This window comes from Calonectris borealis, chromosome Z, assembly GCF_964195595.1.
Source record: "Calonectris borealis chromosome Z, bCalBor7.hap1.2, whole genome shotgun sequence".
Classification (NCBI taxonomy): Eukaryota; Metazoa; Chordata; class Aves; order Procellariiformes; family Procellariidae; genus Calonectris; species Calonectris borealis.
In genome coordinates, this window is record NC_134352.1 from 43,261,926 (window position 1) to 43,277,263 (window position 15,338).

The 15,338-nt window shown below is 39.3% G+C and overlaps 1 protein-coding gene across 4 annotated transcripts in view; it reads left to right on the forward strand.

Moving 5' to 3' along the window:
- FRMD3 (FERM domain containing 3) overlaps positions 1-15,338 on the forward strand; it is a 141,529-nt gene that overhangs the window by 67,309 nt on the left and 58,882 nt on the right. For all 4 annotated transcript variants that reach the window (XM_075137930.1, XM_075137932.1, XM_075137931.1 and 1 more), the window contains exon 3: positions 8,404-8,446. In XM_075137930.1, the coding sequence (XP_074994031.1) occupies positions 8,404-8,446 (43 nt within the window). The remainder of the gene's footprint in view (positions 1-8,403; positions 8,447-15,338) is intronic.

Sequence of the window (15,338 nt, forward strand, 5' to 3'; positions counted from 1 at the left end):
TTCCTCCCCTCAGCCCCCCTTTTATAATAATCCTTTCCTTCTGCATAAGTAAATGCGTGTGGATATTTTAGGCATACTTAAACTTTGTAAAATTTTCTATAGTTTTCAGTTTTCTATTCCAAAAAAGAAACTCTGGAAGACACTCTTAACAGAAGGCAGCACGGTAGCTTTTTTTATATCTTTGAATATGCAGGAGAGCAACAATGCCAATGACCTCAAATTGAACCAGCAGTTAAAGATTCTAGGTTCTACACCGTATCTGCTGTTTTATCGTCACATTTGGATGTTCTTTTGGGGAAACTGTGCCTTAGGGTAGCTTAGAAAAGCCAGGATTGTACTAAAAGTATGCAGTAAATTGCAATATGCCGTTTTATGTCTAATGGTACTACAGAGGAAAAAATGAGCGCCTAGTGTTCATATATTAACTGTTGAATCTTTTGCATGGATTTCTGAGAAAACTAGGTATATGGGGTCACATTGCCTTTCTCCCCAACTCTCAACTGTAGTAACTTTTGAAGCCAGTTTTGGTCAAATTTTGCTGGGGTCTCAAACATTAAGTTCCTGTAAGGTTTCATAAAGATAAGCTGCCACATCGGTTGGTAAAACCCTATTATTCTTTTCACTGAGGGAAATGCTTTAGGGCAAACCCATGCCATAGGGAATCTAGAGAGAGCTGAGAGAGAGACCCTGTAAGAACCCAGAAACCATAATTTGGAGCTTGGATTTTTTAGAAATAAGTAGTTTCAAACAGGAGACATACGTGGAGGAGGTGTTACTGATTCTGCTACTCAAGGAACTACCTGTTGGTACATGTTCATGTACTAGCTGTTATTGAGGCCAGTTATCACACTCTCACCCCTGAGGAAATGTAGCGTGGCTAATTCTGTGCCAGGTACCCTGGGTTGACTCAGCACCTTTATTGTGGTTTTTTTTGGGCTGGTAGGAGATGGGAATAGGATGAAATAACACAGCTACTGTTCAGCATCTCTCACTAGAGAGGATCGCTTGTTGAGAGAAGCCACTGGTATTGAGGGCATTGGAGGATTGGGCTGAAGGAAGATGGTAGTGTGGTGACATTTATTCTTTAAGTCCCTTCAGGAGAGCATCTGAGCAGTGATTTAAAGTTGGAAATACTTAAGTTTCCTTTCTTTTTCCCCCCAGTGGTTGGATTTGAGCAGGTGCTTGTGATTATGTTTTTGAATGTGAAAGTTTGAGGTGGTAGTTAGGCAGAAATACCTTGGAGCTACCCATGGGGTAGGTTGGAATTGTTAGGTGTTATGAAAAGGCTTTGTAGGACCCTGAAGCAACTGTGAAGTCTCACCAGTCACTGTAGAAACTGTTTGAGATTGTAATCACCCTGAGGCATTAAGATGCTTTGTCATTTGGATGTGCTGCAGGGTTGTCTGGGAGGAGCAGAGCAGTGCAGCGGTTTTAGCTCTGCACATGTATGCCTGCCAGTATGAAAATAAAGCTTTCAGATCGGTGAAACTGCTGTATGAATACCCTCCCACTATGCAGCCGATCTTGAATGGTGGCTGTGAGTACACTGTGATTTTCTAACTTCCCCAGAGCACAGAGCCCGGCTCTGCACATCGTTAGAAAGACGTCACTGTGCACTACGGATTTGCCGGTACTCCTGCCCGTCTCCCCCTAGAGAAATGTCGCAAATACAATTCTTGTTTTGCTTTCAAGCTTAGATGCACTGAAAACCGGTAGGCATCTCTACACACAGGTAGTTTTTTGTCAGGTTACATGTTTATTTCACTAGTAAGGCTGTTGGGGAGTCCCATTTGTATTTTAGAGTACGTCACTTCTAATGGACCTGGACAGAGTATTTGTTTAATTCTTTAACCTAAGTTGTTCGGCATTGCCCCAGTATTTACTAGTGAAGGAAATGGGAGCCTGTTGTCTGTGAGTAAAGAGTTGCTTTATTGTGAAGTAGCAGTTCTGTTTTTAGTGGGACATGTACACAAAATGTACAGCAGTGCCTCATCAGAGACACCTTTTGAAAAGGTCAGCGTCTTGGGTGCAGCTGATCTCTGCTTTAGCAACAACAGCTATTTAATACATGTTCTTGAAAGTGTGCACTTAGTCCCACGTGAGGGTGGTGAAGGTTGGCAGAAAGGACAACAGATAATTTGCAACCTCAGTTTAACAAAGCTATGCCTTTGTGTAATGACTTGTAAGGCTCTGTACAGCTATGTAAAGAGCGCTATCTGGGAGCTCCCCAGTCTCTTTGAGGGGGGTAGAGCCATGGGTTAATCAAAATTTTAATGCTTCTCCGTGCATATGAACCTCTCTTCCTGGGCAGGGTTATCACAAAATTTATGTGCTTTTGCACAAAGTCGTGCTGTGACCCTGCTTGGTGTGTGCAGTTTAGGTCATGCTGTTTCAAAGAAATATAGTAGAACTAGAAAAGGAATAAAGAAGGCCATCAGAATGATAACAAGTAGGAATGTATTTCATACGAAGAGAGATGGATTAGACTAGAATAATTCAGCTAGGAAAAGAGGTGAGCGAGAGAGAATGAGTGAGAGAGAGAGCAAGAGAATGAGCAAGAGAGAATGAGAGAGAACAATATGATGTAAAATGGCTTGGAGATGGTGATCAGGGAAAGATTGCCCTGTAATTCTTATAACAGAACTAAAACACACTTAGGGAAATTATAAAGCAATTGGTTTCGATGAACAGTTTTAAAAACACCATACCTAGTCATAAAATTCATTGTTGTAGCTGCCAAAGGTATAAAAAAAAGTGTTAAAAAATGAGTGTTTAGACAAATTGGTGAAAGTCTATAAAGACTTAAAACCAAATTGTAATGGAGGCTAGTGGAAAAAGCCCAATGAACACAATGGAAGCTACTACTCTTGTTCTTTTTCTAAGTGTTTGCTTCAGGCCATTTTCAGGGACAAAGTGCTGAGTTAAATGGATTCTTGCTTTTACCAGTAGAGGTGCATTTATGTACTAAACAAAATCTTGGCACAAATGAATAGTACTGTGAATATACATATACATATGCTTAATTCAGCAGTAATGCTATTAACTGACGTATCTTGTGTGAAGATTAGTAACCTTGTAAACCAAATCATTCTGCAGGCACTTTTAATGAAAATAAAGATGGTTCTTCCATCAATTGTGAACCTGTTGGCTGTAAGCATGTGGTGGCTCATGAATACATCAATATATGCCGATGTTATGGCCCGATGTTCAACTGATGTAGAGGTTATGGATCGGTTGAGCTACTCCAACTTACAGCATTGGAGTTTCTCTGAATATTTCAGTGTAGTAAGAATAACAGAGTGAGAATTTGGAAATTTGTTTTATAAATTCCAGCTCAGAATCATACAAGCGGTGATTCTATTCCAGTGTATGGTACTGTTTCTGGACCAGATTCATTTTTGTGACAGTGATGTACATTGTTTCTTCCTGCTTAGCATACCACCAACCAGAGCCGATGCCCTGATTTTGGGAACAGTAGAGAGGAACAGGTCCCTTGCTGCAATGCCGATATTCTTGGTATAGAGGTTCTTGAAGGTGTGAAAAAATGGTGTCAGCCTCAGGATATGAAGAAGGAGACATGCAGGGTGCCCTGGGTCATTTGGCATCTGTTGTGCTGGTATAGAGTGGGCACCCAATTAATTCCACTGTCTGAGCTTCCATTAGCTTTGGATACTGTTACTATTTTTTTGAGTCTGACTTTTGGCAGGCGGTGACCTGGTGCAAGTCACTGCCTTGAGGCTAAAGCAAATTGATTTTGATTTTGCTTTTCATTCAAGGAAAAGGTTAGGTACTAATTTTCAAGATGAATATAAGGTTGAGGTTTAAATGAAATTAATTTTATTACTTTTCTAGCAGTGTTTTGGTGCATATCTCCATTCTCCTGCTTTCTTCTGTCCATTAAACAAAGTCTTCAAATCCAGTCCTTGCCTGGCTAGAATATTCTTCTGACATCTGCAGGTTCTTCTGATTCTGTTTTACTGTATGCACATCTGAACACTTGACTGAGTATTGCTTGCAGGGGGGGATTTAAATATTCACAGCATTTGGCCACTTTTGATTGCCCCTTCATTACTGCTCCTCTTGCAAACACAGGGACTAAATCAAAAGCCTCTTTTGTTGGAGGAGGGGAGAGACTTTTCACTGAATTCATGGGACTTCTGGTTGGTCAGGTCCCAAGCACCTGCTTTTGGTTTGGCAGTTTTTTAGGAGTTTATGCCAGTCTTGCGCAGGAGGCCATAGGAAGAGGAGACTGGAGCACACATCTTTGCACTGTAGAGTGGCTGTTGCAATGTAGACGAAGAACAGTGTGGGGATTATAATGACACCTGACCCCTTACAAGGGCTGTAAGAGTAGATATGGGACTTTCCTCCCCACTTCTTATTCTAAAACCCTTAACCCTGTGCTGTACTGAGACCAAGCTCAGTCCTGTCTGAGCTTCTCAGTGAATGACTTTGTTCAAAACAGGTTGTCGGCTGAAGTGTCTTTACTAAAAGCATATAAAGCATATCAGTGTTTGTGGAGTTAAATTGACTTTCTAGAATGGTGCTTTTACCCTTGCATGGTGTCCTTGCTTATCCTGAGCATTTGCTGTAGAAGCTGGTAGCACATCAGCTGCTCAGCATTTGTGGGTAAGCAAGAATACACCTGGCCTCGCTAATGACTACTCAGTGCCACTTAAAGGCTGATCACAGGTGACGGCTGTATTTACAAAGTAAAAATTGCTCAAGTTTGAAACACAGCATGCAGTCGCAATGAAACCTTAGTCAGAAGGCAATTCTCAACATATTTTAGGATCCCAGGACCAAAAGTAATATCCATAATAGTTTGCTTACTCACCACTGGCACTTGAAGCACCAAGACTCAGTAGCTATCCCATGACTGACCTTCAGGATCTCTTAGTAGCTTTCTCTCTGCCTTCTGCTTCTGTGAGGATGTCTGCCTGACCATCTCGATAGCCAGCTGCTACCCAAACCTCTTTCGGCAAAAGATTAGAAACTGGCAGTGCTGAACATGAATGTCCTCACAGGATCCTTGGTAATAGGCGTTAGCTGGATTAGGATCAGTCTTTTCTTCTCCACTGGGCAACAACCATGTTGCTAACATGCCATCAAGGAAACGGGAGGCTCAGCCTCTGCAGGAATGATTTCCGATTATCATTAAGTACTATCACATATAAAGCCAAGCTGGTTTGAGGGTGTAGGCTGTCATCCAATTAAAGCAACCTTTATGGACAACAGTGTGAAATACATGAGGAAAAATGAAACTGTGTAAGATTGTTGGGTTTTTTTTCTTCCGCTAGTTTGCACATTTTACTTCAAGGAGAGAAATTAAAGATTCTTGTCTCTGGTTCCAAGTTTATCTCTGGCTTGTTTTGTTTGTCTGTTTTGTTTGTCTTATGAGGTGTTAGCCTTACAAGAAAGAATTGGAAACACCTATGGTGTGTTCCCACAAGGCAGTGTGGCATACTGTGTAGTAATGAAAATCTTTTGCAGTTGAAGATTTAAAAGGCTTTTAAAATTTGGCCTGGCAAGCTAACTTGAAATGTTATATTTTCCTTTCATCTGAGGATTTTTTTTTTCTTTTTCAGCAAAATTGTTAAAAAAAGGATTGATACATGGAAAAAGCATTTTGCAAAGCCAGATGCTTTTCAGTTGAAAATTCCTGCAGAAACCCTTCAATGAATTTATAGGAACCTTAATCTGGTCCTTGCTATAACAGCTAATTAATCTCGGAATAAATATAGCATGAATACGCTCTAGTAGAGATGAGGCATAGTTATTAATTATTAATAGTCAATGCTGTGAGGCTGGAAGATAAGTACTCAGGGGAAAATCTTCCCTAAAACTCAAATTGAAATACGCAAACAAATATAGGAGTGGCTACTTTCAGAAGTACTAGCAATGACTAGGTGTTTATCTTCCCCTGACACTCAGAGGGCATTAAACACCTAATTGCTGTGTCTTTGAAAATCTCCACAAATTGTGAAGTAACTGCTCAGTTTTCTGGAAGGTTCAGCTGAATTGCCTACACATTTGCAATCTTCCACCAACAGAAGGTCACCACAGAAATCTGAGCTTCTAAAAACTGCCTGTCAGTTCCTTGACCTCCAAGTGAAAGTCTAGACTGCTTAATTGCTCAGTGTCTTTTCAGTCCATTTTTAACCCATGAAAGTCAGGTCTTAAGTGAAACATGTTTGCGTTTGGACATGTTAGCTAAATCTGCGTTCCTGGGGGTTTGGTGCACTGCATGAGTAATTTCATCCATGTTTCCCCTTTTTCATTATTCACGTAGTGAATTATGAGTGTTTCATATTTGCAAATTGTTTTTTTTTACCTCTGACTTTTTGTAAGAATAGGTAATTGATTTTTTCAAACAGCTATAAATGCTGACCTGGTCTGTGCTAATATTTCAGCCTGGCCTTTAAAAAGAAATATCAAACAAATTGTGTTGTGCTCCTGCTAGATGAAAATAGTGAGATACCTCTTACCTCTCAGGTCCTTGGGAACAATACAGAATGGCTCACTGTCCAGGTTCCAATTTGCTGTCTGAATCTTCAGCTAGGACTGCCGAGGCGCTGGTGGAGATGGGCTGGGTGTGTGAAGACGTTAAAGAAAGTAAACTTGCATATCTGTGTGTCTTGACTGGTTTCCTATCTGTGAATTCATTCTGGATTATGTATCTATAAGTACTGCAGACTGTATCAGATTTCTTAAATTGCCTTACCTTTTTATGAACAACCCTCACCCCCCATTATTCAGAGCAAAATGTATGAATAATGTATCTGTGTGATCTAAAAAAGAATGAAATGAACAGGTATTTCTGGTAAGTTGGTGAAACTGTCATTGCTTTCTCAGTTCTGTTTCTTTCTTCTTTTCCTCAGAAAAGAGAGATACTGGGGAGAGGGAAGAGGTGAAGAAACAGTGTGGGGTTGTTTTTTCTTGCTGTTGTTGTTGTTTTTTGACGTTTGGGTTTGTTGGTTTATTGGGTTTTGTTGTTGTTGTTGTTTGAGTACCAGGGTTCTATATCAGTCTCTCAGTGATAAGTGAGCTTCAAACAGAAATACATAGTCATGCTTATCTCTGATAGTGCTGTAAACTATATGCAGGAGTTGCTGAGCAGCCATAGCATATTAGCTGCAGATATTTGAAAATGTTCTTTCCAAGGGATTTGTTTTGTCAGAAGTTCTGTTCCAGAAAATGCATTTACAGTTACCCCTGATCTTGACCGAATATTTGAGACGTACTTACATGATTTTTAAAATAATAATTTTCTGTCACCTAAATTGCTACAAAATATCTTCCTCTGCCCTTTCTCTGTAGTAGAATTACTATAAGTTATGAGAAAAAAACGTAGCTAACGTGGAATATTTTAAGTATTACATATGGTTTAAAAAATGCTAGGTTTTCTTTTTGCAGTAGACTGTAGGGTTTTAGAGCTAGAATGAAAAGGGTTAAAAATGAAACCCCTTAGTGCAAGGCCTTCCAGTGTTGATTATGCTTATTAAAGCTGAATACTATGCTTTTTGACCAGCTGCTTCTGCAGCACAAATCTCATTTTAGTGTGGAGATTTTTTGCTTACAGGAAAAATCCTAGTACAAATGCTGTTGGCTGTGGTCAGAAGTGGCACTTGAATATCAGCATGTTCTTTTGTCAATCAAAACATCCTCCTGAACAGTTCAGCTAGTGTTAGCAGGGGATGTGCTAAGGCTCTTAACTAAAATGTGAGCCTAGCTTTTCGTCACAGAAGCATCTGAGTTTATTTTCCAGGAGAATAAAAAAAGGAAAGTTTTCCTGCCATTGCAGTCTTTCCCTGGAAGGTCACACACCAACTGGTAGGCATCCATACCTCTCGGTTGTGCATTTACTGTCCGTAGCGTAAACATTTCCTGGAAAAGTACACTCTTTTTCCCTTCAGATTTTTAATTCTTGCTAGAAAAGAACAACAGCTTGTATTCTGAGGGCGCTGACTGAGAATGCAGTATTTACACATGCTTTAGTTATAAGAACTGTAGAAGACAGCATTAATGAACAGATGACGTTAACATTTCTGAATAGTCTGTCCTACTGTCCAATATGATCATTCTTCTGGAAGAAAATGGCTGAAAGTGTAAGACTGAAATGTCTGCTGCAAACTAATCACTAGAGCCTGTCTCCTTTCAATTTGTCTTTGAAATATTTGTCTTATTTTTGTCTCAAGCGCATCTTACAAGCAGTAGTAACTTCAAGTACGCTTATACAGTGCAATTCCAGTATTACAACAGTATGGAGGTGCTTTTTCCAGTTTATGTATGTCTCAGTGAAACAAAATCCTACTTCCTATTTTTGGTACCACATACATCTACAACGATGTTGTTGTCTGCTGTGATCCATATTAACCTCTGCTCTCTGCTTTGCCTTTCCAGCACTGGCTTGAGCCCAACAAGTCCATCTTCAAGCAAATGAAATGTAAGTGTTGAGAGCTCATGTTTTTAAACTGCTTGTGAAATGCCTAACGGTTTTCCTGTGCTTCCATTCAGTAATTTAGAATATGCTTCATTTGTTTCCTGGTGCAAATAGGCCCTTCATGTCCTATCTGGACTTCTAAAAACTCCATGCTACCCTCATTTCAGTGTCTCACAGTGCTCTGCAGATCAAGAGCTTTCCCTTACTGCTCAAGGCTGGAGCCAGAGGCCAGCTGATGTGTGTGGGGTGGCAGGTCTGGTGGGAAGACCTGTACGTTCTGGCGCTCGTTTTCAGTCAGATGCCATCAGCCACTGCGAGAGGGCAATAAAATATGGAGTGTGGCAATCTGCTTCTGGGTCTTTCTGGCTTGCTTTCTTTCCGCTGCCCCCTGCTTCCTGACAATGCAGAGCATTGGTTTGAGACCATTGTTACAGTCCAGCAAACTCAAGTGCTGTGGGTTAAGTGGTTGAGCTCCTGCCACAGGCGAGTGGAAAATTACAATTGTTATTTAAAAAAGACTCCTCAAAATAGGAATGTATTATTTTAATTATCTTTTTGAAATGTTATGGTCTGGCTCATCCTTTCCATTAAATGGGCCAACTGTGAAGACTTCTTCAGGAAACAGAGCTGCTTTGGTACTCAGAAGTTTATATCCAGCAGCGGAAGAGAGTGTTTACTTGTTCTGGAGACTTGATTTAGGTCATTGGGAGTTGTGTCTTGTTTAATAAAAGCTGTTGTCTATTTATCTACTTAGCTTATGAAATGAAGGAGAATTTTGCTCACATACCCTTTGTATGCAGTTTTTTTCTGTTTTAAGCATAAGTACAAGGTGTCTTTTGTGTGGGAGATGACATACTTGCTTTAAAATGTGATGAGGCTTAAGAGATCATCTAATATGTAAAAACAGTTAATCCTGGGTGTTGAGTGGACTGCATGGAATACTTCAAGAAATTCTTCCATTAATGCAGTAATAGTATATATTGCAACATTTGCATACGTTTATATAAGCTTGCAGACATATACCTGAAATATTCAGCGTGAACTGTTTATATCTAGTGTTTAGGTAACCGGGGTAAAAAACTGGTAAAAAAATAAGTTCAAGAATGTCAAGCTAAAACTAAGTTGTGCTCCTCTGCAGTGCTAGTGAAGGAAGAGAGACTGTAATAATTAATTATCTTTATCTCTTTCTTCCTTCCAGTGTGTTATCAAAAGTAGAACAGAATTTCCTCAAAGTATCCTCTAATCTGCATTTGTATCACTGCTTTCACCCAACAAAGCGTAAGGGCCCGTGCTTCTTGTTGCACTTTGCATAGCAACATATTCAGGAACTCTGCCAACCGATGCACTGAGAGTGTTTTGATTTATTCAGAACAACTCTATCTGCATATAGATGTTCTGCCTAGATGTGATCATACATCTGCCTAGATGTGATCAATGGTACTCCGTAAATGCCACAGATGTAGTGATGTGATGGCCTCATCAGAAGACTCGTGTGGCTTTTGGGGTGGAATCCTTATCAAAACTCTGAAGAATGAAAAATGAATGCATAGAAAGAAAGCAAAATAAAATGCAGCTAGTATGAGGTTTTTATCACAGTGAAAAGGTCTCAACAATAGCAAAAGAGAATGAGACGCTAACAAAGATGTTTTGTTACCAGCCTTTTGTTATCAGACACAGAGGTAGAATTAACTATGTGATTGGCTTTTCATGAGCAACTTCAGTTTAACACTAGTGTAACTTAACTTTACCTTTTGTCACAGATGAAAGACTTTAGTTGCTACAATAACCCTTTAAGGAAACAAAACAAATTAGAGATAGGTATTTTTTTATATGCATCTGTAGAATCCATGTAGATTATGCATAAATATATCTTTTGCTCCCACAGGTTTTAAGGACGTTTTTGTAAGCATTTCACATCAGGAACCTCTTGATTTATTTTTCTAAAAATATGCTATATTAGTGTAGAACACTAAACAATTTCTGAAGGCACACAAGGTTAATTCGTATGTTACCTAAAAATATTCAGTTTACTATGAAAAGATTTAGACTCAGAAGAAGAAATTACCGATATTCATTTGAAAAGCATCGCAGTCTCAGATGACACAAGTGAGGACTGAAGTTAGTAGCAGGTGGAAAATGTAAAAACTGAAGCAATGAAGTGACTGGTTAATAGAACATACATTATATATATGACTTCTGGAAGAAATGGTGGCAGAAAGCTGTTCACGGTAAATGTATTAGATGGAGGTTTCCTTTTCTTTCTTTGCCATTAAGGAATTCTGAAAACAGTGAAATGATCTGTTTTGTAAGAATGGACTTTAATTTCCTCTGATGCAAGAGTAGATTGTATTAATACTAATGACTCAAAATGTTCTAAATTCAGTTGAATGCTCAGATTTATATAGGATTATGGAGCACTTGCATACATGCAGCAAAATTTGAAAAATGCTCTGTGCTTGATCTCAGCTACTGTTTATGGGGAGCTTCATCTTCCCCCAGCACAGTAAGAAGTTTTTCAGTGTATTTATTCATGCAGCTCAGTATTGACAAATATTCAGAGCAGAAAATGAATGACTGGGGGTAGTGTTCTCATACAAATTTCAGTAGATTTCATGGCCCTCAGTAGTACGTGAATCATTCAGGCATAATCCCTCTATATAGTCAGGTTGTACAGAAATCACAGTTTGGCAGCTATACGTTTCTGTTGGTGGGATAGCAGGTTGTATGTTTGAAGCTCTCAAATTTGCATACGTTCTTGTATGATGTGCTACCATTTTAATTTCTTTAGCTTTAGCAAAGATTGCTTTAAGTTCCTATTTAGAAATACTGGGATGTGACAGAAGGAATCTTCCAAAATATTTTATATTTTGTCTTATCACATATGAAAACATATTTAAATGTGTCCTGGTGCAACACAAGAAGAATGAAGGCATGGCATCTTTTTTGTCTCAGCATCTACCTTTGCATTTTCCATCTTCACTGAAATTGTTTGTGTCATAACATGATGTGTAAAGTCTAGGTCTGTGTCTCAACCATTTTTACCACTAATTTTGCCTGAGAGGGGAAATTTTAGTCTCTGAGAAATGTCCTGAACCACTGCCAGTCTTGTTTGTACTGGTTGCAGCCAGTTGGTGGCCAGTGATCAGTAGCTGTGAGCACCATGCTTCCAATAGTGTGTTGAAAAACTCTCTGGAAGGTTGCCTAAGGTAGCTGCATCTTTGTGGTTCTAGATAAAGACCTTTTAAAACCAGTTTTTCTGTCCTTTTGCATGCTTTTGTGTACTGTTATTCTTTCTCAGATGCTGACAGTAACGTTCCTCTCCATTTGGCCATGTTACTTTTTTTTAACTTATTTTCTGCCTAGGAATGTCTTGGTGTAAATCCTACTGATCACATCAGCACTAATGTTTAAGTAAAGAACGGAGGTTTCTCATGCACTTTCCTTCTCTCTTTTTTTCATTAATTTTAAGGGTTATTCTGAATAATAAATATGCAGCTATCCTGTAACCTGCTTTGTGAGAAATATCCAACTATATGGGTTTTGTTCTTGATGACAGTGGAACAGAATCAATTCTGTTGCTCTGATGTGCAGGAGTTAAAAATTTACATGTTTTTCTTGCTGCCTTGCATCTCAGATGATATGAGAGAGTAATGCAAAAAGGGTGTTCTCCTGTGTCAGGCCATTGGAATTTGTTAAGTTAATTTCATTAATCTCTAATGCAGTTACAAAATGTGAAAGGAAATGGAATGAACCAGGGGAAACAAGAACCCAGATGCAGAGATGGGTTGTGCAAAACTTTCTAAAGATTCTTCAATCTCAACAAACTTGCCATCAGTTTTCGTGTCTCAGTACAAATCTGAAAAAGAGTTTAGTCAAATATGAGGCTCATAAATCCATGCACAGTGAAAACAGGAAGTTTTGTGTGATTCTTCAGGCACTAATCTGAATGCTGTATATTCTTTACCTATGATTCTTATGAAGATTTGATAACACGCTTTAAAGCATTATTATAACTGGTTGACGAAAATCCACCTTGCCCTGTCCCATAACTAACTGAGTGCAATGAGGAAGACCCCACAATTTGAGGTTTGTGATAGCTCAGGTGTCTTTTATGCATAAAATAAAAACACTGAGTAGTGTTCTGTCTGTCTTAAACATGCTCAGCAAGTGGTATGGATAAACAGCTGATTCAGGAAGAGGTGTACGGAAACAATAGCATATGTCTTAGGGTTCCCCAGAGATCCTTCTGCAGCATCAGTGAACATGAAGACTGTTTCAGTGTAATGTTTTTGTTTTTTTTTTTAAATGGGCACTAACTTTTGGTAGGGTAATGTAGTTCAGAGAATATGTAACATCAAGGAGAGATGCAGCACGTTTTCTGCAATGTTGCATTCTCAGGACTATGAAGATGATTTAAACATCTGCTTTTGGCTTTCAGTATCCATCTGTACTCCATGTTTAATCAGAAAACCAACAGTGCCAGTACAGCTCATTACAGAAGCTAGTATTTGTGCTAGGTTGTTAAAAAGCAGGTTGTTAAAAACAAACAGGAAACCTTCCCAAAAGTGGCAGCTGAGAATCTTCCGTCCTTCTCCCTCTTTGGTTCACACTTCTAAAACGTCAATCAAGTTTTTCACCAGCTTTTAGACACAATTTTTCTCTTACATAAGTTTGTTGTTGTTGTTGTTTCAGATTGTCTTTCTATGAAGAAAATGGTAATATGAGTGTGTAGTTCTTCTTAGGCTTATCGTTCCCTATAAGCTCTTCATCTACACAGAAGAGGAATGATTCAGTGGGCTTTGCTTAAAAATGAATGCATGTGAGACTCAGTCCCTTACACATTGCTGTCTGTGCCAAGGGGTGCCGCTCCCATATCCCTCTTTGTTCTGGTCAGGGTGTTAGAGGTGTGGTCTTTAGCTGGGAGATCCTCACTGTTTCATGTACATTGGATAGTTTGTCTGAGTCAAATGCAACTGAAATAAACCTTAAAAACATACAATCAGTTGCCTGGAAACCTTCCACACTGTGTGTGTGTGTAGTTCCTTCATGAGGGTCTAGATCATGGCTGGTTTCAGCATTTGATATCATTTAAATGGTTTTAGTTGTTCTTTTGCCTTTGTCTCTTATGTGCTGTTAGCACATAAACTGGCAAATTAATAGCCTTATTGCAATAGAGTTTGCAGTCAGTGCTATTCTCCACGCTAAAGTCCTTTGAAATTATTGTAATTGTGAATCTTTTTTAGTGAGAAAGCAAAGCCTGTGATAGTAGGAAATTCTGACAAAGCCTTGGGCATTTCACTATACCAGCTGCTCCTTATCTGACAGATAAAGGACCACTCTGAAAGGAAAAGCTTATAGCTATTATAAAACTGATTATATTCAGGCTAGTTTTGTGCTGAAGAAATGTTCTTCTGCAAATTGAGTTCTGTTTTGGGAAGGTTGTTGTTAATGTTTCCACTTTAATCTGTGAGTAAGAGGTAGAAAGTAATTTTGCTTTCGATGAATTGTCTGGCTTGACAATCTCATCTCTTGAGCTGATACAATTCACTGCCTGTCTTGCTTTCCGCGACAAGTGAATGAGAGAATATGAGGCTCTCCTGTGTGTTTCTCCAGTGCTGTAAAATCTGTAAGACAAAAGCCTGACTAAACGTTTACATATCATCAAATGCATTTTTGGAGGAATATTAGGCTTATGATCCATTTTAAAATTAAGATGGAGAGGAAAGTGGATAGCTGTGGGGGTTCCCTCCTTTCCCTTTCAAGTGTTCATTGTTTGTGGCTGGTTTTCTAACTGGGAAAGAGGAACAGAAAAAGAGGATCCTGTTTCCTTCTGTAATTGCAGGGCACCTTCTTATCTCATCTCCAGAGGTGAATTGGACGGAGGGGATCATATTCTTCTTAACATTTCAAATTGCAGGTCGTGCCATTCTTGCAGGTGTTACTGAGAAAGGACCTCTGTTTCGCAGGCTGCGGTGGCCTTGTTTTGTATTGCTTGCTGCACTGCTGAGGATTGTTACAGAAGCCTGAGTTTGGGAAAAGGTTTCCAAAGCAGGCTTCGAACTGCCTTGCCAAGTCTCCTGCATGTTCTGTCCATTGCTGTATACTTCTGTCACGTTCTGTCCTTCTGCTACAAGGAAAACATTTCCTATTATAACCTTTGCTATTAGCTGAATGTGGGCTATTTTTTAGTGCAGTGTACGCCGTCCTCTTCTCACTGTGATACTCTCTGCATATGGGGCAGCTGTTGCTTTTCTGTGGTTTACCACATACTGCCAGATTGTGGCTCTTCTACTGTAACCTTTTTTTTTTCCTTTCTTTTTACCACAGCCAAAGTTTCAATCATTTCATTGACATCCAAAAATTTGGATAAAATTCAGTACATTTTTAGGGTCTTGCAGTAAGCTTGTACTAGCTAGGGCCCTGCAGAGCCATGCACTAGCTATTCTTATTTCTGCATCCCTATTTCAAGCACAAACTACTTCTAAATCTGCCAGGACATTTAAAAGTCCTTTTTTGCTGAGGAAGAGCTCTTGCTCATTTAATACAGGTTGGCTCTTCTATCACGTTTTGTAAGTGCAACCATATTCTGAAAATGCAAGTTTTTCTCCCTTGCATAGTTTTTAGAAGGCTATTTAGAAGAGACAGAACCATGAAGATGACTTATGTTATCTTTTGCTTTGTCCAGGCAACACGACTCCTTAGTGCATTTCTGGATGGCTGTTTTCCTTTCTGGGACATTGAGTTCGGTTTACCTTCTAGTTTGCCATTGCAGGGCAGGGAGGACATAACAGTATCCTCTGTTTTGCAGCCTATTTCCAGTCACTGTTAGACAATGCTGCGGTCACATCTAAGATGCCGAAACCCAGAGAAAGCAGTCTGTTTCTCTTGCCTTCAG